We start from the raw sequence: 19,066 nt of genomic DNA, 5'->3' as shown, positions 1-19,066 counted from the left end.
CTCATAGCTCAGTTGGTAAAGAATCTGCCTGCAAAGCAGGAGACCCTGGTTCGATTCCTGGATTGGGAAGATCCCCTGGAGAAGGGATAGGCTACTCATTCCAGCAGTCTGACCAGGAGAATTCCATGGACTATACAGTCCATGGGGTTGCAAAGAGTCAGACAGGACTGAGGGACTTTCACTTTCACTCACTTTCACTATCTTGAAGAAGGCAAGAATGTCCCCCACCTCTGCCATCTTTTTTAGAGTCACACCTTGACCTCTTCCCTGAGGAGGTAAGACCTAGCAATGGGGAAGACTACGAAGGCCAGTGCTCTAAGGAAGAAGACCGGATGGAGACGCTGGCAGGGATGGGAGCCCCAAATTGCGGCATCTCACAGATTCATGAGCATAAGATGCTAAATTCACTTGTACGATATGTCCAAATTGAACAGTATGTGCTAAAGTGAGTCATCCCTACTCTTTGAGTGCACCCCGTTTATAAAGCTACTGAGCTTTCCAGCAAAAGTCAGAGGTTCTCCGCAAGGACAGGGTCGGTCAGGAGATGAGGACCACCTTCCACATCATGGGTCACCACCCTCTGCAGACCCAGTCTGGCAGGAGCCTCGCTCTTGGGTAAAACTGTGGCATAAAGAAACCTCAGCAGAAAACGTGAGAAACCTGGTCTCTAGCACGGTGGGCAGTTTTAGAGAAGGATGGACTAGGAGAGATGGTGGGGAAAAGAGAGAAAAGCACTTTGGGATAAGACTGGAAGTGCCCCCAACCTTCTAATGCAGATCAGACTTGAGTGTCTGTGAAACCAAGCAGGAGCCTGTGGGGCTCCAGGCCATAAAAGCCTTTCTGTGTTCCCTATTTCTTGATTATAGAAAATAGGCTTCATTCAGCCTCTGTGACTTTCCCGAGTTCCAATAGGCAGATTCAAACAGTGGCTAATAGAGAAGGGTGAGGGTATATGCAGTGATAAGGAAGGAACAGTCAAGGAACAATAGTGAGCCTTGGGTGGCAGGGTCCTGCTTCCCTCTCAAGGGATACACAGAAAAATTATTTTTGAGCTGTTTTATAGATACTGAAAGCCCCTCCAGGTAGGAGCAGTTAACTGTGCCCACAAGCACTAGACCTCAAACGCATTGGGACAGGAAGGTTGATGGTGCTGACTCCGAGTTTCCTCCCCACCAACCAATCAGAAGAATGTCCATGAGCTGATCACACCCTCCTCTTTGCACCATTACTATGAAACTCCTCACTAACACCTCCAGGTTGAGACACAGTTTTGAGGGCATCAGCCCACTGTAGTCCCCTTTGCTCAGCAAAGCAATGAAGCTATCCTTTCCCAATGAACTTGAAACTCTGTCTCTGAGATTTAATTTGGTGTTGAGGTTCAGAGGCTGCATTCAGCTTCACTTTCCCTACCCAGCCTTCACTCCATGCACCAAACTCCCCCTTTACCACCCAGACGTTGCTTCCTAACATCTGGAGGCTAGTCTCGGAGGACCTCTACTCCCCTACTGCTCCCCTCATTTCCTCCGGCTTCTATAATACAGGTACAGGATTGATGGGTAAGCATTCAGTCATTCATAGGAGGCCTCTAATCACAGGCATTGTGCCAGGTGCTGGGAACATCACCAATGTTTAAACCCCTTACCTGTTCTCTTCTGTGTGGGGAGGGGAGAGCTATCTTCTCTGGGTGGGATGGAGCTCACCATCTCAAGGAAAAGTCAGGGAACCAGTGAGTCAGTTGATTAAGATAAACCACGCCTTTGATGCCAGAGCAGCCAGAGAGCTGAGCAAGTATGGAGGCTGGCAGATGCTGCTCTTTCATCCTCAGCGGCAAGCCTGCTCCACAGCCCATGGGAATCTGGATGGATGCTGTGTACATGATGCACGGAGGTGGTGAGGAACCCTTGGTCATCCCTGATTGCTGCAGGACTCAGAGCTAGAGTCCATGTGTCTGTCTCAGCCTGATTCTAACTGATTTAAGCATGGAATCCCCTTAGCAACCCAGAACTCCTAGGGCCTCCCAACACCCTTGGGTCCCTGACTCATGATGGAGACAGCGGCCTGCCTTGAAATTAACTGGGACCCCCTGCAGCTCCCTCACTGTCTGGTTTCTATAAGGAAGAGCCTTTCCTTGGTGATGAGACCCTCACCACACCACATGGCAACATCATGTCTACGAGTCCCTCCTCACTCCCCTCTGAGCTCAGAGCAGGGACCGTACTAGGCTCAGCTGGCTCACACTGCCTGTACAGCACGCGGTGAATTTAACCGGAACTACTCTGGCTTTAAATAGTAGAGACCCAATTTAAAACAGTTGGAGCAAGAACAGGCGATAGAGAGGAACTTTGCTCCTGGAGATACAGAGGCTTTTAGGAAGAAAGGTAAACTGCTGTGCACAAAGAATACTAAGAGTTACAAGTGCTCCTGGCTGGCCCTGAGATGCTTCCCGTCCACCATCAAGGGTGCCCATCCAGGAAGTAAGGAGGAAGCTAACTTCTCTGATGTTCCTTCAACAGCTGTCCAGATGTAGGAGCCCCGTGCCTGAATTAAAGTCCATTATCTCCAGAGGTGGCCGAGGTGCGTGAGTGTGAAGCCAGGCTGGTTATTTTCTACTGAAGCGTACAATTTTTGTTCAGCAGCAAAAGTCACTGTGGACCCACCACTGAGGCCAATTAGATCTACAGCACTTGTAAAGCCAGTCTCAATTTTATCAGTGTCCAACTGATTTCAATGGCATAATTTGATATCGCAACAGCATAGAGAATGCTTTACAACAGACGGCAGGCAGCCCTGGATGCCTTTCCAATTCTAATTTTACTTCTGAGTTAGTTGGGATTTTCACTTGCTAGATACATGTTAATATCCCTTCTTACATTATCATCTAAAGAGTATTTGGAATAGATACTTCCAAATTCCCTTTACCCTTCCTCTGTAAAACGGCATATTCCTACTGACTCCTGCCTGGTTGATAGTGGGGAAATGGAGACAAAGGTTTAGTGATCCAGCAGATTTACATAGATAATGAGTAGATCAGACATGCCATGTTCCTCTTTAAATCCTGATGCCAGAACATCTCATTTTTGCATATTCTAGTGACTTTAGAATAAAGACCAAATTCTATAAAGGACTCTGTATGATCCAGCCCCTGACTCCCCCACCCCAGCCCATGGTCTCTCCTGCTATCTACATATTCAAGATGTGGGTCTTTCAGGTGTACAGCAAAGTGATTCAGTTTCACATACATCCTTTTTTTTTTTTTTTCAGATTCTTTTCCCTTACAGGTTATTACAAAATATTGAGTACTACACAGTAGGTTGGTTATCTGTTTTATATATAATAGTGTATATCTGAAGGCTTCCCTGGTGGCTCAGACAATAAAGAATCTGCTTGCAATGCAAGAGACCCAGGTTTGATTCCTGGATGGGGAAGATCCCCTGGAGTAGAAAGTAGCAACCTGCTCTATTATTTTTGCCTGGAGAATCCCACAGACAGAGAGCCTGCTTGGCTACTGTCCATGGGGTCACAGAGGATCGGGCGTGACTGAGCAGGCATGCACACACAGAGAGTGTGTATCTGTTAATCCCAAACTCCTAATTTATACCTCCTCCCTGCTTCCCCCCTTGCTAACTATTGTAAATCAACTATACTTGAATTAAAAGGAAAATTGAAAAAAAAAAAAAACACATTACTTTGTCATAGGGGAAAAATGCACATTCTCTGCATTAGCAATTAAGTCAGGTAAAATGCAACTGAAATATTTCTGATCTTTCCCAGTCATATGAAAATACACTTAGGATAAGTTTTCTTCTAATAACAAAAATGACTTAGAAATAAAAGGACAAGGTTCTTTTGTTTCTTGAAAAGCCACAGCCCCGTCACCTCAGGGCATTCACACGTGCTATTCCCCTCACCTGGAAGGCTTCCAGTTGGCCCAGCTCTATCACAGAACTGTATCCCCATACTTAACTGCTGTTCATCTTCCTTTTCTTGGCCATGAGGCGTGGCTTGTGGGATCTTAGTCCACTGACCAGGGATAAACCCCTGTCCCCAGCAGTGGAAGCATGGAGTCCTAACCACTGAACCACCAGAGAAGTCCCTCCTCTTCATCTCCTATGTCTGTTTCAAGCATCACTATCTCAAGAAAGACTTACCTCGTCTAGCTCACACCACTCTGTCGCCCATCCTTAGAGCAATTGCTACACTCAGAAATTACATATTCTGATACCATGATCCAGCTAATGACTATCTCCCTGACTAGGCTATAAGCGCCACGCGGGCAAGAATTACATCTGCTTTACACACCATTGTTGCTATAGAGGGAAACCAATATTCTTAATGCGTCAAACAAAGGAATGAATTAATGCAAGAAAAAGAACACCATCTTACAACAGACAGCGGGTGGCATGTCCAATTCCAATTTTGCATTTGAGTTACTGGGGCTTTTCACCTGCTACTATTGCCATTCAGTCACTAAGTCACGTCTGACTCTGCGACCCCACGCACTGCAGCACACCAAGCTTCCCTGTCCTTCACTGTTTCCTGGAGTTTGTGCAAACTCATGTTCATTGAGTCAGTGATGCCATCCAACCATCTCATCCTCTGTCACCCGCCTCCTGCTCAGTCTTTTCCAGCATCAGGGTCTTTTCCAATGAATCAGCTCTTTGCATCAGGTGGCCAAAGTACTGGAGCTTCAGCTTCAGTATCTATCCTTCCAGTGAATATTCAGGACTGATTTCCTTTAGGATTGACTGGTTTGATTTTGCTGTCCAAGGGGCTCTTAAGAGTCTTCTCCAGCACCACACTTTGAAAGCATCAGCTCTTCAGTGCTCAGCCTTCTTTATGAGCCAACTCTCACATCTGTACATGACTTCTGGAAAAACCACAGCTTTGACTATCTGGATCTTTCTTGGCAAAGTGATAGCTATGCTTTTTTTTTTCCCACTCGGTATAATACATGTTAATATCCATTCTTATTTTTATAATCGAAAAAGTCCAAGGAAGAAGGTAAGGTTACTCCAGGGCAGCCTTATTTCTGATCTATATTGTTGATCAACTTGGTGTTACGAGAGTGAGAAGCATTAAATATAATCACACATGAAGAATCACAGCTCAAGATCTCATGATGGCTTGTGCTAAGGTAAGTTATTTCACCTGGGCCCTTAGAAAGAAAACTCTGGGGATTATTCTCTATTTCCTAATGAGGGCTTCTCCTCAGGGAGGAAGAGACAAGGATACGCTCAAGGCATTGAGCCCACATTCCTAGTTCCCCAGGCTTCAACTCATCACTTTGGAGCCGGGGTCAGGGCCATCAGCCACATCAGCTCCACACTGATGCTGGTTGCCCGCATCCCTCTGCCAGGATGCTCTGCCCTCCCCCTGCTCACACAGAAGAACTTCAGTCTCCCAAAGAAGAAATTCACAGGGATTTATGACTCAATCAACTCACCCAAAAGGAGCATAAATGGGATTAGTTTTAATATTGTTAAGTTGCAAAAATACAGGCATATGTGCGTGCCAAAGCGAAAATGTACGCAAGCAAAGGAGGAAAACATATGGGAGCCCATATGGCGAAAAGCACATGGCTAGACCTTCACACACTCCTCATTTACAACAAGAACCAAAGTTAGTGAACATAAATTTGCTTTGCAAAAATATGAGAGGAACAGCTTGTTTGCCCATAACTGTTCCACTGAGCAAGATAGGGATAACCTTGATTTCTCAACTCAGACACCTCTTTCTCACACTCCGGGGATTAATTAGGCTCTTCACACAACTTCAGATTAGAAACAAGAATCCTGGCTGCCTCACAGAGAGACAGAGAAGTGGGCGCAGGACTGGGTGAGGCAGTGGGTCAACCGACAGGCAATCCCATCTGTGGCTGGCACTGGTACCTGGGGTGACTCAGAAGAGAAATGAGGTTGGTGTGTCTCTGCAGGTTTATCTTAATTGAAGCAGAGAAGCCATGGAGACCTCCTGCAGACAATGGCAGGGAAGTGGTTTCCACTTGGAGGCTGTTTTTCTCAGCACAACGTTGAGTGGTGGCTAGAAACTGTCCAGATGCAAGAAGGTAGGTGTGGAATTAGACAGGAGAACGTAAGAGCATGGATGCCCCAGATAACAAGCAGAATTGGATACAATGCATCACTTTATATTGTACCTGTTCAATCTCTGTACAGCAGACAAAGATGGACGTGGAAAACAAGGACAATGTTCCTTTCACAGATCTCCCATTTTAGTCACCTGTGAGTCCTTTGCCATTAACTTTTTCAAGCCTGTTTCTTTGCCTGGGAAATATTTCTTCTCTGACCTATTTTAGAGGCTTGCTATAAACCCTCTTGAAACGATGCATGTGGAAATATTTTATAAACAGCATCTTCTTACGTAAGCATGTTGTTAGTGGAAACCTAGAGGTTCATCTTACTTATGATTCCTAGTTTGCATTTTTTAATTTGAAGTAATTATTGATTTAATGGCAACCCACTCCAGCATTCTTGTCTGAAAAATCGCAAGGATAGAGCAGCCTGGTGGGCTACAGTTCATGGGTTCTCAATAAGTCAGACACGACTGCGCTACTAAGCACACGTACATACAAAAGGTTGCAAAAATAGTAGAGAGGTCTGTGTACTCATCGCCAGCCCCCCGGATGGTGGTATCTTTTCTAATTAAAGCACGTCGTTAAGGCCAGGTGGTTGATTGGGCACGGCACAGTTAACCACGTGATGGGGCTGAATTTTTTTTTTTTTGGATGTACCCATATTTTATACCTTTGTGTCTAATTCTAGCATTTCATCATGCATACCGTTCCATCTAACTACCCCAATAATCGAGGCATGGGGCTGTCTCTTGATTGCAAAGCAACAGCTTTGAACAACTTCTTTCCCTCCCCTGCACCAATTGCTGGCCACCGCTGACAGGTTATGCATCTTGACACTTTTTCCATTTAGGGAATGTTTTAAAAGTGGAATCATACAGCATCTTACCCTTTGACAATGACTGTGTGCATTCCTATAATGCCCTCAGGTCCACCTATGATGTCAACTGACATAATAGTTCATTTACTTTTTATTGCTGAAATACATTTCAAGGTGTGGGTGTAACCAGACACCCCTTGAAGGACAAGTGAGTGAAGTCGCTCAGTCGTGTCCAACTCTTTGCTACTCCATGGATTGTAGCCTACCACTCTCCTCTGTCCATGGGATTTTCCCAGCAAGAGTACTGGAGTGGGTTGCCATGTCCCCCTCCAGAGGATCTTCCTGACCCAGGGATTGAACGTGGATCTCCCACATTGTAGGCAGACACTTTACCGCCTGAGCCACCAGGAAGTCCTTGAAGGACATTTGGACTATTTCCAAGTTTGCCTATCACAAATAAAACTGCTGTGTCATTTCGAATTTTCAGGTGGACCAGAGAGGCACTGAATAACTAATAAAGGACTCATGATGTTAAAGAGTAAGAGACAAAGACAGAGGTAGGCATAATAATGCATAATAAAAAAGGCATAATTATAAATATTAGCACTTTCCTTTCAGGGCTACTGGGGCAGTAAATTAGCTAAAACATGTAAAGTGTATAACAGGGCTTGACATACAGTAAGCATGATGTTAACATAACCAGCTCTCAGGATGGCTGTAAGTTACAAGGATTCTAAGAATAAATTTAAATTAAAACATGGCACAATGGCAATTTAGAACACTGTTGGCAACTCATGTATGTGTGTCCAGTGTAATTATAAGCCTTCCATTCATTCTGTCTTGTGGTCCTGGTGATCATCTGAGGAAGTTGGCATAAATAGCCCCATTCTACAGTCTAGGAGATTGGGGATCCTGGAGATGATATGATCTTTCTAAAGTCACTCAGGTAGTTAACTGCTTGGGCCAGATTTCAATCCCAGGTTATAAGAATCTGAAGGCTAGCTCTATCTAGAAGCTGAAGCTCCAATACTTTGGCCACCTGATGCCAAGATCTGACTCACTGGAAAAGACTCCAATGTTGGGAAAGATTGAGGGCAGGATGAGAAGAGGGAAACAGAGGATAAGATGGTTGGATGGCATCATCAACTCATTGGACATGAGTTTGAGCAAACTCCGGGAGGTAGGGAAGGACAGGAAAGCCTGGCATGCTGCAGTTCATGGCGTCACAAAGAGTCAGACATGACTGAGTGACTGTATAACAACAATGTAGAAGCTAACCCTGCCAGCCACGAGGAGTTGATACTTATACACGAGTATGAGTTGGCACTTCCTTTATTTGGAATGTGAGGGACTTGGTAATTTCTTTTAAGCCTTTCTTCTCAAGGACATCCAGGATGAAAAATAAGAGTTGGAGTAGAAACATTCTGGGACCAGTATATCTGCTAACCTCAACACCTGGCAGAGAGAACAGGAGAGAGACAGACCTGCTCAGCCAGGTCGGGACGAAGGATGAGGATTTTGCTGGAATTATACCTTAGATGGAATTCACTTGTCTAGCACTGTCATATCCAGAACAAAGCTGCACCCACCCCCACACCCCGCCCCCCACCAGGATATGTGCATCCTTGCTAAGTCGCTTCAGTCATGTCTAAACTCTGCGACCCCATGGACTGTAGCCCTCCAGGGTCCTCTGTCCATGGGATATTCCAGGCAAGAATACTGGAGTAGGTTGCCATGCCCTTCTCTAGGGGATCTTCTAGACCCAGAAGTCTAACCGCCATCTCTCCTGCATTGGCAGGTTCTTTACCTCTAGCGCCACCTGGGAAGCCCCAGGATATGTGTACTTAACACTTATTCCTTAGCTTAATTTACTTGCTTTCATTTTAGATTAAAAGGTCTTTATTCTTTGGAAACTGTCAGACTTTATTTTTTGGGACTCCAAAATCACTGCAGATGGTGACTGCAGCCATGAAATTACAAGACGCTTACTCCTTGGAAGAGAAGTTATGACCAACCTAGATAGCATATTCAAAAGCAGAGACATTATTTTGCCAACAAAGGTCCGTCTAGTCAAGGCTATGGTTTTTCCAGTGGTCATGTATGGATGTGAGAGTTGGACTGTGAAGAAGGCTGAGCACCGAAGATTTGATGCTTTTGAACTGTGGTGTTGGAGAAGACTCTTGAGAGTCCCTTGGACTGCAAGGAGATCCAACCAGTCCATTCTCAAGGAGATCAGCCCTGGGATTTCTTTGGAAGGAATGATGCTACAGCTGAAACTCCAGTACTTTGGCCACCTCATACAAAGAGTTGACTCATTGGAAAAGACTCTGATGCTGGGAGGGATTGGGGGCAGGAGGAGAAGGGGACGACAGAGGTAGAGATGGGTGGATGGCATCACTGACTCAATGGATGTGAGTCTGAGTGAACTCCGGGAGTTGGTGATGGACAGGGAGGCTTGGCGTGCTGCGATTCATGGGGTCGCAAAGAGTCAGACACAACTGAGCGACTGAACTGAACTGAACTGATTCTTTATTATTTATCCCTTTTACAATAAATTTATTTTTTTTTACTTTTAATGTTTTTAGCTTTTATGTTTTGCTTGATTTTTAAAGTCTTTTGTTCTTGATTCAATATAAAATGTACAGTTGTCTAACAACATTGTAAAGCCACTATGCTGCTAAGTCACTTCAGTCATGTCCAACTCTGTGCGACCCCACAGACGGCAGCCCACCAAGCTCCCTCGTCCCTGGGATTCTCCAGGCAAGAACACTGGAGTGGGTTGCCATTTCCTTCTCCAATGCATGAAAGTGAAAAGTGGAAGTGAAGTTGCTCAGTTATGTCTGACCCTCAGCGACCCCATGGACTGCACTCTTCCAGGCTCCTCCATCCATGGGATTTTTCCAGGCAAGAGTACTGGAGTGGGGTGCCATTGCCTTCTTGGTAAAGCCACTATACCTCCAATAAAATTTAAGAAATTAAAAATAAAGATTATGTTATGTTGCAGAGACAAAGCTATTACTTATTCTTGAAAGCTCAAAGTCTTTCTTCAGAGAATGCCCTCCCACACCACGTCATTCTTAGTCAGGACTCATCAACTTGGTTATGTGCACTTCTTTTTTTAAAGGAGGAATTAAAAATACTTATCTGTGAATTCAGAATCACACACAAGTTATCTTTACAGTTCAATTTATTATATAGAAATCACTTGGGTTTTATATTTTCAGTTAAATTCTTAACTGAGATTACAATACTTTAAAAAAAAAAAAGATTGCTACATTAATTCAGTACTTTTTCTAGCATACCAAATTGAAATGAAAGTGAAAGTGTTAGTCAGTAAGCCGTGTCAGACTCTTTGCGACCCCATGGTCTATAGGTTGTCAGGCTCCTCTGTCCATGGGATCCTCCAGGCAGGAATACTGGAGTGGGTTGCATTCCCTTCTCCAGGGGATCTGCCTGACCCAGGGATTGAACCTGAGTCTCCTGCATCGCAGGCGGATTCTCTAACATTGAGCCACCGGGAATACATTCAAAAGTTCAAATTTCAGATTTATGGAACACAGTCTTCAAATCAACACAGACATTCCTTAAAGTTACCATATCATTCACATGTCATATTTGCAATTCTGAGCTGTTATCCACAGAATAACTCTCCCTTAAATACAGCAAAATTGACATGCCATGAAGCTCAAAGTTGTATAATCAAGCCAAGGACTCAAAGTTGTGCCATCTCTTAAAAGATTTGGCATTTCTGGACCAAAACGCACAATATGTAAAGAAGGTTAGGAACAATTCCTCCTCCTTATTACAGTTTATAAAAAAAGAGTGATAAAGAGAAGTAGATAGAAAAAAATGCAGATGTTAAAAGGCGCACATGGCTTTAGGAAGCGTTGACAATTCTGATACGAGAGAAGGAAGGAGAGATAGAAGAACTATCAAAATCAGAAACAACAATTTAAATAGTATTTTGGGCTGTGTTAGTCGTTATCCAGACCTCAAACACTGAGGCGCAAACAATTGATATGTACAATGTCATTACAGTTTTTAAAAGGAGGCCAAACGACTCCCACTCTACTCAAGAAAACAGAGAAGCCCGTAATACATTTTTAAACTGCTTCCATCAATGACCACTCACGTTAAGGCATAAAGGAGTCAGCTTCGGTTACCTGGAGAACTCACTTCTGTGGAAGTGCTCACTCTCTTGCTCCCTGAGGTATTACTGTATATGAGCTGATGTAGCAGCAATTCACTCACAGGTTAATAGCAGTCATCTTAAAACTTCCATGGAGAGGACACAGAAAATAAGACTTTATTATCCCTCCCAAACATCTGGCCCTCCCAAACATGCACTGGAAATGGGACCAGGAATGGAGGCACTGCAGCGAGTTACATGGCACCCAGAAAGAAGACCCTCCTTCCAACCTCACAGCCTGGGGTTGGAACCCACCTGTCCCACCATGTATCCCAAACACACTGGCCCCTTGCCTGTCCACTTTGATGGCCTGTTCCGGGACCTGCCCATTTCTCCCTGGCCTGGGATTCCAGCATGATCCTAGTTTCTAAGCTGCAGGTCACTCAGAACATATTTCCATGTGTGTGAAGTCTGTTAAACAAGTGCCACATTCTCTAGTATATCCAATAAATGCCTAAAATAAATCCAATAAGTATCTAAAATAAAAACCTAAAATATGAAAACCTAAAATTAGGAAATAAAAACCTGAAAAATACCTAAAAAATCAAGTTAGTTTAAAGGGGCTCCAAGGAAAGTGGCAATGATGGGAACATGGATACCATGGAAACTGGCAAATGCCACCAGGCCTCCCTTGCCTGCCCACCCTCAGCCCCAGTCAATTTTTAACATTTACCAGCAGTATGACCTAAAACTCTGCCTTTTTCAGCTATCATTTCAGGCATAGATCGTATTTCTGTGTTTTGAGCTGAAATTTTCGTTTATTGTGTCTATGTAATTTCTTTTAAGATTTTTTTTTTTTGATATGGAACATTTTTTAAAGTCATTATTGGATTTTTACAATATTGCTTCTGTTTTACGTTTTGGTTTTTTGGCCATGAGGTGTGTGGGATCTTAGCTCTCTGACCAGGGATGGAACCCGTGCCCTCTGCAGTGGGAGCAAAGCCTTAACCACTGGACTTCCAGGAAGTCCCTACACACCTTTTATATTTCAGAGATTCCTCATAGTTTCATATCCACAAATGCTTCCCATTCTCTAGCGTGATCATGAGTTTATTCACCTTTACCTTTTCTTCTATATTTTCTTTTTTTTCTTTTTTTAAAATTAATTTGATTTTTTCTTAGTTTTTTATTTTTTTTAATTTTAAAATCTTTAATTCTTACATGCGTTCCCAAACATGAACCCCCCTCCCACCTCCCTCCCCATAACATCTCTCTGGGTCATCCCCATGCACCAGCCCCAAGCATGCTGTATCCTGCGTCAGACATAGACTGGCGATTCAATTCTTACATGATAGTATACATGTTAGAATGCCATTCTCCCAAATCATCCCACCCTCTCCCTCTCCCTCTGAGTCCAAAAAGTCCGTTATACACATCTGTGTCTTTTTTCCTGTCTTGCATACAGGGTCGTCATTGCCATCTTTCTAAATTCCATATATATGTGTTAGTATACTGTATTGGTGTTTTTCTTTCTGGCTTACTTCACTCTGTATAATAGGCTCCAGTTTCATCCATCTCATCAGAACTGATTCAAATGAATTCTTGAGATTGGCATGTACTTAGTCTGTCATCTTAAACCATAACCACAATTCTTAATCTTTAATAATCTGGTCATTAAAATATTCTTTTTCTAAATGGAACTTGGGTATTCATTCTTGTATATAGTACCCAAATTTAAACAATCATTTTCAAACATTGCATTAACATTTAGGAACATAGCTGTCCAGTAATCTATGTTCTCTGGTGTGATTTTGTTGGAATTTCAAAGGAAACGCCATTACAACTTCTATTTCTTACTCTTGCTGGATGAACTAAACAATCAGTTGCTCTAAAAATGCTATTTGATGTTCAAATTGTATTGGCTGCTCTTCTAAACCTTTACAAACAACTTCCCAAAGTTGCCTTAACTCCAAGTGAGAAGGAGTGTCCTTCTAAAAGTAAATATTGGTGGTCACCTGCAGGTGCAAATTTGAAATGGGCAAATCTCCCAGGTTCTAGTGCTTTTCAAACTCAGGAAACAATGCTGTGAGTTTATATGTTGAAATGTCATTGGGAGGGGGAAGAGAATGGAAGGAAAAAGAGACAGCAAAGTGAAGGCCACAGCAAGGGAAAGACAAAAGGGAATTTGAAAGTTGAACATGGGCTGGGAGACTTAAAGGCGAGAGAGAAAATGTAAGTTTAATATTCTTTTGTTTTTGAGGCTGAATTCCAAATACTGTGTTATATAAAAGATTAAGAATGTGGTTGAATCTTCTGTATTTTAAGCGGGAAACAAACTTTACCGCAAAGCCATTATAAAGAATTGCTTTAAAACATTTCCATAAAATCAAAGTGCCTTTCAAGAGATTCCTAGGCTGATAGAACTGTGTGTTTAGGACCAAATAAATGCTTTCTGGGATTTCAAGCATTTATAAAGACATGTGATTTTACCAAATACGTAGAAGCTGGTCTGATGGTTAGACATATTTTTGTATATAACATAAATCAAAATTCTCCCTGACTTACAGCAAAATTTCCACAAGGCCTGTATCTTTGGGGACACAAGCTACCACTGTATTTATATTAAAGTTGAGCTTCCTCATACCCATTATGATTTTTTTAATATTCTTGTTAATATTACTTTACAATATTGACATTTTGGATTTCAATATCTGAAGTCTTTACGCAAAGGGTGTCTGGGGATTTATTATCATTATCTTTCCCTATACCAAGGCAGGTGCTGAAATATGTGTTCTCAATGCACATGGAGAACATAAATAGTGAAATTTTGAACAACGATCCTGGTAAAAAAATCCAGTGTCCATTTGTAAGTGCTTCTCAGATAGTTAATGTTCCAAACTAGGGGGGCACTTTAGGGTTATTATTTCCTATATCTGTGTGTGTTTAGTTTTTAAGTTTTATTGGGATTTAATTCACATACAATGAAATGCACTTATTTTCAGCATAGCATTGATTACTTTTTGCAAATTTAAGAAGCAATATAACAACCACCCTGCTCAATATTTTCATCATCCCCCAAAATGCCCCTTGTACCCCTTTGTAGATAATTATTAAAAATCCCTACCCTACATAATCATTGACTTGATTTCAGTCACTCTAGATTAATTTTTACCTGTTGTAGAATTTCATATGAATGATATCAGTGTCTAATTTTTTACTTTTTTCTTTAGCATAATGTTTTTGAGACTCATCCATTTTCTTACATGTATCAATGATTTGTTCCTTTTAATTGCTGAGAAGCCATCTGCTGCTTAAATTTACTACGATTTAGCTATTTTACCTGTTGAGGGTTCTGGCTTACTTCTAGTTTGAAGCTATTACAAATAAAGCTGCTACGAACATTTGTGTACAGTGCATATCTGTAGACATAGGTTTTCATTTATCTCTGGTGAATTCCTAGACGTGGAATTGCTGGGTCATATGCTAAGAGCATGTTTAACTTTATAGCAAGGTGCAAACAGTTTCCCATAGCGTTGATACTATGGAGAATGCAGCTCTTTAGTCTCTTTCCTGTTTGCCCATTTCATTATATTAGTGAGATCATCAGGCAGTTTAACCTAACTCGGGACCTGTGCTCTCCTGAATGTAAACCATGCCTCCTCTGACCTGCTGACTCTTTTCTTAGATAAAAAGAAGACCAACTCTCTGCCTCTAAGATTCCTCCCTTCCGCCATCAAGCAATCCTACAAGCAGATCATGCAGGGGCAAGACAACTGAAGAGAGAGTCAGCCAGTCCATACACAATGGAGATGTAGAACCCAGACTCCCACCTTGAAGACTCACTGATTCTTCCCCCTTCTTCCCCTTAAAAACTCTCCTAGCCCATAGAACCCTCAGGGTTGGTCTCTGGACCCAAGCCCACCATTTCCCCAGATGGCTGGCTTTTCTGATTAAAGCATCTTTCCTTTCTACTGATGCTTGTCTCTCAAATTACTGGCTTTTGGAGGTGAGCAGCCAAACCTGAGTTAGGTAGCAATACCATTTCACAGTCCCAGAGTCAAGGTATGAGAGTTCAGTTGCTCCACAGTCCCACCAACTCTTGATATGGTCTGTCTTTTCAATTTCTGTCATTCTAGTATTTGTGTAGTAGAGTTCCATTATGGTTTAATTTTCATTTCTAAGACAGATACGTTTAGCATATTTTCATGGGCTTATTCCATTCATGTATCTTCTTTTGTGAATTGTCTGTTTCAATGTTTTGTTCACTTCGAGGTCAGTTGTTAGCATTATAAGAATTCTTCACATAGTGTAGATGTAAAATCTTTGTCAGCTATGTGTATGGCAAAGGTTTTCACCTAGTATTTGATTTGTCTTTTTGTTTACTCAATGGTGCTTTTAATTTTGATGAACCCAGTTATGAGCTGAATTTCATCCCCACTCCCACCAAAATAAAGAAATAAACAATACCTAGTCCCAATGTTTCAGAAAGTGACCTTATTTGGAAATAGGGAATTTACAGAGGTAATTAAGATAATTTATTGTTCAATAGAGTCGGACACAACTGAGCAACTGAACTGAACTGATTGTTCAGTCACTCAATCATGCCCAACTCTTTGCAACCCCACATACTTTTCCTTCTGTGGGATTCTCCAAGCAAGAATACTGGAGTGGGTTGCTATTCCCTCCTCCAGGGGATCTTCCCAATTCAAGGATCAAACCCACGTCTCCTGCATTGCAGGTGGATTATTTACTTCTGATCCACCAGGAAAGCCCAACTAAGATTATATGAGGTCATAAAAGAACATCCCCAACCCAGTATGTTTGGTGTTCCTATAACAAGGGAAAATCTGACCCGGGGAGGTGCACACGGGAAGACAGCCATGTGGCAGTGACATCAGGGAGGGGCTGATACACCTACAAGCTGGGAGACACCAAAGATGCCGGAAGAGGACTAGAAGCTTGAGGAGAGGCACAGACAGACCTCGCCTCCCAGGTCGCCAAAGGGACAACCCTGCCTACACCCTGATCACAGGCATCCCGCCTCCAGAACTACAAGGAAACACATTTCTGTTGTTTAAGCCATGAGGTCTGCAGTACTTCATTATGGGAACCACAGAAAAATAATACAAAACACATTTATCTTTTTTCTCTTACACTTAGAGCTTTTAGTGACCTAGCAAGTCCTTGTCTAGTTCAACTTTCCTTAGATTTATTCTTAGGTTTTCCTCTAGATTTATATTATTTTTATATCACACACAGGCACACTCCACACATTTTCCTTTTCACTGGGTTTCACTTTAAGATTTTCTAATGCCTGAGAGAGCACTTGTTTCTTATATAATTTATAGAATTTATCATAGTTTCTGTTAACAGGGTAAATACACCAAGCGGCTCTTTGCCCATATCTTCAAGTTCAACTCGGAGCAAGTTTTATTTCCAAGAGGATAAGATCCGCTGTTCTTCAGGGTCCCTCCCTATTAAGTTGGAGATGACCACAGCTAAAGTCTTAATACCAATCACCGAGTTCCCAGCACAGCAGGCGCGAGAGTACTTAACCCTCTCTATCACCTTTCTACCACTCTGGGTAAATGTTCTAAAAACACTGAGAAGGAGATCCTTTCCCTCCTAGATGTACAAAAACACCAACATTTTCAGTGCACTTTCTAGCATTCTACTTCAAGAAAGGACAGACCACCCTTTGGCGAGTGCATCTCCGCCTTGAGACATTAGTGTCTTTGTTATAAGTTACTCTTAACGGTACCTCTGCCCTTCATAGTTGGGAAAACAAAAAGCTTCTAAGGAAGGTCACGAAAGGGCCTGGGGAAATGAGTGAGTAAATGTTCTCTATAAATCCTTCAGAATTCCAGCGACAGACGCATGTGGTCTCCTTGCTCTTCCATCACTGCGCTACAAACACAGCATTGTTTTCTGACTCCTCAAGTTCTGCTGTGCTTTAGAAGCAAGGCTTCACTGTACCAACTCCGAAAACTTTCTCCAGGGAAATGCCTTACCCTTGACTGACAGGTGTCTCCACGTCACCGTGGGCTCCGGTCTGCCGATAGCGAGACACAGCAGGGTCACGCTGCTCCCCTCGTTCACGGTGACATCTGAGGAGATGTTCATGATCTGGGGAGGGACTGGAAAGAGACAGAGGAGAAAAGACACATATGAGAAGGATTCTTTGCAGAAAAGGAGGCATCAGCCTCACATGTATTCAAATAGCACGTTTTGACGATGGATATTATTCTCCATCGTAATTTCAGTTTACTTCAGTTTATTACGCTTGATTCAGCAAGGAATGTGACCATTAACACAACACGTTCAGGGCACTCCCGGAAGCAGTTCTGTATAAGGTCTGGTCATAGCAGGAGGCAGGTGTGTGTGTGTGTGTGTGTGTGTGTGTGTGTGTGTGAGGGTGGCGTTCTGAGGAAGCAGTGACTGAAGAGACAGGCGTTACTGACGGTGGATGGAAAAGTAGAGGCAAAGGAAAAATACGAAGTACTTTGAAGAGTTCCTGTCTACCTGTGTGCACCAGTCTCATCACACTTCCCTCTCTGATCGCCCCTTCGCTTTTCCTCTTCTCTTCCCTATCTGAAAACACACAGCTCATCTTTCACGGGGCATCGAAGGTCACTTCCCCTTGGCAGTTTTCCCACACCTCTTCCCACATCCTGAGAAGAGAATCCCCCGACTCCCCTAGCAAAGGAGCTGGATGTATTCTCCTTACAGTTGATTATTTTACACCTGTCTCACGCTCTTGTATCCTCAGTTTATTTTTTAAAATATATGTAAACACATTTTAATGGGCGTGTAATGGCTTTACAATGTTGTGTTAGTTTCCGCTCTACAACAGTGTGAATCGGCTATGTGTATATTTCCCCTCTTGAGCCTCCCTTCCACCCCTCCCCGACCCCACCCCTCTAGGCCATCACAGAGCACTGAGCAGATCTCCCTGAAGTGCAGCAGCTTCCCACTAGCTCTCTGCTTTACACACGGTAGCGTATTTATGTCAATCTTCATCTTCCAATTCATCCAACTCTTTCCTTCTTCACCCCCACCCCACCCATGTCTATGCCTGTCTCTTTACCTAGAGTGAGGTGCTGAAAGATAAGGGTGGAATGACATCCACCTCTATTCCGCAGTGTCTGGCACAAGGCTGATGTGGGTACCTGCTTAATTCCTCTTTGAAAGAAAGTTCCCAAAACCCATTGAACAAATCTGAAAACTAAGAGGGGTGGAGCAAAGCTTCTAATGGAGGATTTCTGATACTGAAAGCTTTCTTCTCAATTTTCTTTCAGATTCTCAAAATAAAAGAAAGGTCGGCAGAGAGAGGAGCTCCAAGCTTATATCTATGCTGATTTATTCCAACAGCCAGTTTAATTATGAATTATGAATTAGCAAACAGGTAGAGTCCTAGGAGATTCCAAACCACCTGGGTCAGTGGCGGAAGAGAGTTATAGCTGATGCTTGATCCAGAAAACCCTGCAGCCTAGAGTTTTATGCTGCTGAGACCATAGAGGTAAGTCTTTTTCAAGGAGAAGCCATAAGTAACATGGAGAACATTTGCCATCATAAGGGAATCCACATTATCAAATAAATAAAATGTACCTGGCTTATAAATCTGCCACGTTTTAGATTATTTCTGCATTAGGAATTGGTCTGAAATTTCATTGCACATATTTTACCAAAACACACACTGGGAAAGAATAGTGTACTTTCTAACTACATTGCACTCTCTTGAGAAAACCCTGCTACTTGTTTTTTCAGTATTTTCCAGCTTGTTAAAAAATCATTCCTGGCTTAGAAATGTCAATACTTTTTTCTCATTTTTATAAAGCAACAACTTCAGTGCACCTTCCAGAATATTCTCAGAATAACATCCACTTATTTGGATGGGTTAGGCTGTCTGAAGTACTCTTTTTCGAGACCCAAGCGTCTCACTTATTGTAAGGTGGACACAGCTGAGGCAGGAGGGTGGGGGGCACAGCTGATCAAAGGAGGATGATTTAGGACATTGAAGTTGTGATGT

At 42.8% G+C, this 19,066-nt stretch overlaps 1 protein-coding gene across 3 annotated transcripts in view; it reads right to left on the bottom strand.

Annotated features, from left to right (window-relative positions):
• OPCML (opioid binding protein/cell adhesion molecule like) overlaps positions 1 to 19,066 on the bottom strand; it is a 1,044,992-nt gene that overhangs the window by 87,933 nt on the left and 937,993 nt on the right. For all 3 annotated transcript variants that reach the window (XM_042238243.2, XM_042238245.2, XM_042238246.2), the window contains exon 4: positions 17,049 to 17,174. In XM_042238243.2, the coding sequence (XP_042094177.2) occupies positions 17,049 to 17,174 (126 nt within the window). The remainder of the gene's footprint in view (positions 1 to 17,048; positions 17,175 to 19,066) is intronic.

This window comes from Ovis aries, chromosome 21, assembly GCF_016772045.2.
Source record: "Ovis aries strain OAR_USU_Benz2616 breed Rambouillet chromosome 21, ARS-UI_Ramb_v3.0, whole genome shotgun sequence".
Lineage (NCBI taxonomy): Eukaryota > Metazoa > Chordata > Mammalia > Artiodactyla > Bovidae > Ovis > Ovis aries.
The sequence above is the reverse complement of the archived record's forward strand: the minus strand, read 5'-3'. Positions and strand labels throughout refer to the sequence as shown.